At 46.0% G+C, this 4,671-nt stretch overlaps 1 protein-coding gene across 1 annotated transcript; it reads right to left on the reverse strand.

Annotated features, from left to right (window-relative positions):
- Positions 1 to 756: 756 nt before the first annotated feature.
- Positions 757 to 4,337, reverse strand: LOC124675670 (methionine aminopeptidase 1B, chloroplastic-like). The gene is made up of 10 exons (XM_047211744.1): positions 4,223 to 4,337; positions 3,813 to 3,882; positions 3,416 to 3,653; positions 3,052 to 3,213; positions 2,910 to 2,951; positions 2,697 to 2,768; positions 2,296 to 2,375; positions 1,702 to 1,799; positions 1,234 to 1,281; positions 757 to 1,115 (listed from the first exon to the last, which is right to left on the reverse strand). Exons 1-10 carry the CDS (start codon positions 4,284 to 4,286, stop codon positions 964 to 966), a joined length of 1,026 nt encoding a protein of 341 aa, XP_047067700.1. The 5' UTR covers positions 4,287 to 4,337; the 3' UTR covers positions 757 to 963.
- Positions 4,338 to 4,671: the final 334 nt, after the last annotated feature.

A 4,671-nucleotide genomic window follows, 5' to 3' on the forward strand; every position in this document is an offset into this window, starting at 1 on the left:
CGGCGGCGCCGAACCATCACGATGGCCCACCCACGCTTCTACGGTGGAAACAACCAAAGTGCGTCGTTCCCGCGGACGTGGTCGTGCCCCCCAACTAGGATCTGCCGCCGCCCACGCAACGCAACGGCAGGTCAATAATGCACGCCCCCCATCTACCTACTCCGATCGGCCTGCCTAGATTCGATCGATCGACATCACCCGATGATCCGCGGGGTTAACCCACCGTGGTAGTGGCCAAGAGCGACATGTCAAAAGCTAGCTGCACATCCTGGCAATTCCACGTACGGCACAGGTCGGCTATGCCATGGCCGGTGGCCGGCGCTAGCTAGCTGGGATTTCCTCGCACCCACCCACGCAGCTCGCTCCACTCCTCGTCTTCGGGTGCCATCATCAAGGCGCCGGTGGTCTCGCGTCGCCTCCACGTTTCGGCGCCACGCCCTGCTGAACCACAAGTCCACCACCACCAGGCAGGCACCAGCGTGACGCGACGACTCCCACGGTCCGACCCAACTTATTTTGCTCCCCGGCGCGCTAGGGCAGCCGGCTGTCCCGCACAGTCTCGACACGCGAAACGTGCCCACGCCTCCGCGCGTTGACACGGCACCACCGGAACGGAACAGGCTGGCCGACGGTGACGGGGAGAGCAGCGACGCGCCGAACCAGGCGACCGCTGTCTCTACTGCCAGGCCCTGGATCGGGAACAGAACCCCATCGCCAGGCCCACAAGGCAAAGCCCAGCCCCGCAGAGAAAAGATGGACCAGAAGAGCTTGGCAGCTCTCCATTGCTGCTGCCTAATACAATCCCGTGCATTTTTTTTCTTTCAGTTTTAAGCAACACTAGTTCCTACACTGACACGGCCGCAATAGTACAGTGACTTCTTCTGCAACGGCATAGAAATGAGCAAAAGGCCATTGCATCGCCACACGAATCTACCACGCAGGCAGAGACCATGGATACAGCTACTAGCATTTGGTGAGGATCTCTGCCCCGGTCTTGGTGATCAGGATGGTGTGCTCGAACTGCGTCGCCATGCTGCCGTCCGTCGTCAGCGCCGTCCACCCGTCGTCCCACATGTCGCACTCGATGCTGTCCTTCCCCATCGTCAGGATCGGCTCTGCCAAACACAGTTAGCCACACCGTTCAGTCAGTCAGATAATTGGCTTCAGACCTTGATCATCGCTGTGTAATAGTGCTACTAGTATTACTGCGGAATGGGGCGGAGTGATGCGTACCTATCGTGAATGTCTGCCCTTCCACCATCTGCCCCGGCATGTTGTTACCTGTTCAAGTGAGTGTGTCAGCTATAATGGTTCAGGTACTGAGTGCCAACATAGTGCCTGCTTCAAGATCACCATAACCATCTGAATTTAAGGTTTCAAGCCAGTTGGTACTGACTGCCATCAAATTCAATAACGTTTGTGGCTCAGCCCATGCTTGCCCCGATCTTAATTAACTGTGATTCTGAGTACAACTAAAGTTAACTGGGTAAAGAACCTAGACAGAATGTCTGCTTACACGGAAATTTGCTACCCATTTGCTTGCAGAGGAATCTCACGTGAACCCCGAAGCTACGCTCATTTAAACAGCAGCGCTAATTTCTCATTCAGTTTTCGCGGTACAGGCTACCAAAGTACTACGTGGGCATATGTAAATTCCTCAATTATTAACATTATAGTATTTGTTTATTAACAACCACTTACGCTGGTGATATATAATTGGTTGTGCATGAAATGCTCTGCCAACTCCATGCCCAACAAATTGCTCCACGACACCAAATCCATGCCTCTCCGCATGATCGCTGAAACGGTCAAGACAGCCAATGAGTATAAACCTATTGCACGTGTATCCAAAGTGAAAATTTTGATATAGCTGTATTTCATCATTTGAGAAAATATTGATTTAATGGCATCCCTCTAGGAATTCCTTGTCCAGTTATGATGCTTAAAGCATAGATGTGAATGTGTACACTCAAAACACAAGACTAAATGCGCTAACAGATGTGCTAGTGTTTGATCGTAAAACTGTTCCAATTTAACATTTTACAAACACAAATTAGCCAATCTAGGAACATGAGAATTTTTTTAAAGAATAGGACAAGAAGAATATGATTTTATCAAGACTTCTACAAAGTTTTGGGTTCAAAGATCTGAGAGGATACGGTTTGGGTGTATCTTACCAAGTATCTACCTACAGTGAGAAACATGGCCAAACCTTCGAATAGTACTTTACAACAAGTTATAGTTAAGACGAGACTATCTTTCTTTGACTTCAAATACGGTGTGAGATATCTATACCTTATTCTTCTGCCAATTTTCTTAAAGCTCACACCATGTTTGCAGGCTGCTATGCCTCTAAGCATGCACTCTTCAGCAACCTGATATTAGCAACAGCAAGTCACTGTGGTCAACGAGGTTCACATTTGGGAGAACTTGATGTACAATTCTACCATTTCATAGTTACACTACTAGAGATGAGTTGGGTTGACCAAGTGAAATGGACACATAGAAAATTTGAAAAGGATGGCTGAATAAACACCGAGGCAATTGACTTCCCAGCTTTGAAACTATTAATGTTTATTCTAGTGCCTCTCATGAACCATTTTAGCCACGTAGAACTGTGCCAGCATTAATGAATATATGAAAACTACAATTCTAAGAACATGCACTACATGTGTTCTAGAGAAAAGTTAATGTACCTTCACAAGACGTTTACTGGCTTCATCCACTTCTCCACACAAAAAGGTTTTAGAGGTGTCCCCATGAAAACCCTGAAGCAGAGAGGGTCATTACACTATTACTCAGGTGATTATACCCAAATTGAAGTGGGCAACGGTATCAATAGTATGAAATGATAAGAAGTGCCAATAACTAATAAGTGATAATTATATAACAAGAGAACAAACACATACATTCAAGTAGACAGTGACATCAATGTTAATTATATCACCATCCTGTAAAACACCATGACAAAATAAATTATGTCAGAAATGGATCTGTGGAAAAGCTCTGAAGTAGGCACAGAACATGTTAAGGGAGTGCTTCTTTCTGAACCTGTAGTTCTCGTGAATCGGGAATACCATGGCACATGCACTCATTCACTGATGTGCATACACTTTTCGGAAACCCACCGTATCCAAGCGGGGATGGATAGGCTCCAGCATCAATGATCATCTTGTGCACTGCTTTATCAATTTCGTCTGTTGTTACAGAGGGCTGATAGAAAGACGCAATAGATTTCTCACTGAAGCTGTAATTTATTGTGGAGTACACATACAAAAGGCATGTTGTAAACGAAAGGAAGATACAAACAATGAGTAAATTGAGGACTATAACTGGTGACACGGACTGACATAATTAGCTATAAGAGAACCAGACACTATGGTGATGACATAATTAGCTGAAAGTGCATGCTTACTTTGACTAATTTTCCCGCATTTTCAAGAACACGAGCAGCAAGCTCACAAGCAGCTCTCATGTGGACGATGGTCTCCTTGTCATGCATTTGCATCTCACTCGCTATCTCTGGCATTTTCTTTGAACCAACATAAGGAGGTCGAGGTATGTGGCGTGGTACTGGAAGTGCTGGACTAACAGTCCCACGTGCCAGCGGTGCTCTTTTCTTGAGTTGTTCAGAAACTTGCGGTCCTCGCGACCTGTGATTTTTTTTAATCGTCAGAACCATTATACAGACTACAGACGAGCACTTAGTTCAGTGACACTTACACGTCCTAAGCTATCAAGCAGTGGCCACATATAATTTCTTAAGGAATTCAGGCAGGCACAAGTCTAGAATGTGAATATGGATTTTGTACCTAGTATTTGCTTCCAATCCCCCTGACCTCTTTGCTTGGACAATGAAAGGCTTCTGAAGGCATGTTTTGCCTTGAAAAGTAGAAGATGAAACATACAAATGGTCAGTACATAAAAGTAATAATAGATAAAGATCTAGTACTCCGTAGTAGTATTCAATTTCTATGAAATTACGACTGAAGACCCTTACATCGAGTAAAACAATTTAGTGAGAGTGTTTTCTGCTACAAATTACATACGAATTACACATGTGCAGTTTACAGGTATGTTACTTGTAAGCTGCAACGCTGGTTACTTAATTAGCAGGGCAGTAAAAGCGGCGCCGCAGTTTACACATCAGAAGCGGCTGAATGGAGGAAGATTCTAAAAGCTTCAAACTACGACTATGCGGGGCGGGGCGCAGAATAAGTACCTTTTCCACCGGAGAGGAGCGGCGGCGAGCGGTTTAGCTCCATGGACGGGAATCTGACCGCCATGGGAGCAGTTTATCTCGCCCAAAACCTGAGATATGGGTGTGGGTGGAGCAGGGCCGGACACTAGAACAAGATAATACCGCGGATCTTTTCTTTTTCTTTTTCCGCCGGGGCATGGGCTGGGCCGCTATGCCTTTTTTTTTTCTTTTGAAATAACGGCCTGTCCTTCGAAATCATTTTGGATCCTGGACACAAATGCTCTTTTTTTTAGGTAACAAATGCTCTCATTGTATTGGTGTTATCACCAGATTTTGGCTAAATCAGGAGGTGGGCCGCGATCAGGATGGGCTTGGAAGATTACACGTGGAAGATCTCTGAAGCGGCTTTGCACGGAGAATTTGGGCTAGATTGCCCGTGTACCTTTAATTACAGTAGATTGTATCTAGAT

This window comes from Lolium rigidum, chromosome 7 (assembly GCF_022539505.1).
Source record: "Lolium rigidum isolate FL_2022 chromosome 7, APGP_CSIRO_Lrig_0.1, whole genome shotgun sequence".
Lineage (NCBI taxonomy): Eukaryota > Viridiplantae > Streptophyta > Magnoliopsida > Poales > Poaceae > Lolium > Lolium rigidum.

Excerpts from the sequence above, each read along its gene's own strand:
- LOC124675670 (XM_047211744.1), bottom strand. The coding sequence starts at position 4,286 with ATGGCGGTCAGATTCCCGTCCATGGAGCTAAACCGCTCGCCGCCGCTC. Across the intron at positions 3,883-4,222 it reads GCTCCTCTCCGGTGGAAAAG|GCAAAACATGCCTTCAGAAG; the intron begins GTACTTATTCTG and ends CTACTTTTCAAG. Across the intron at positions 3,214-3,415 it reads ATGCGGGAAAATTAGTCAAA|CCCTCTGTAACAACAGACGA; the intron begins GTAAGCATGCAC and ends TCTTTCTATCAG.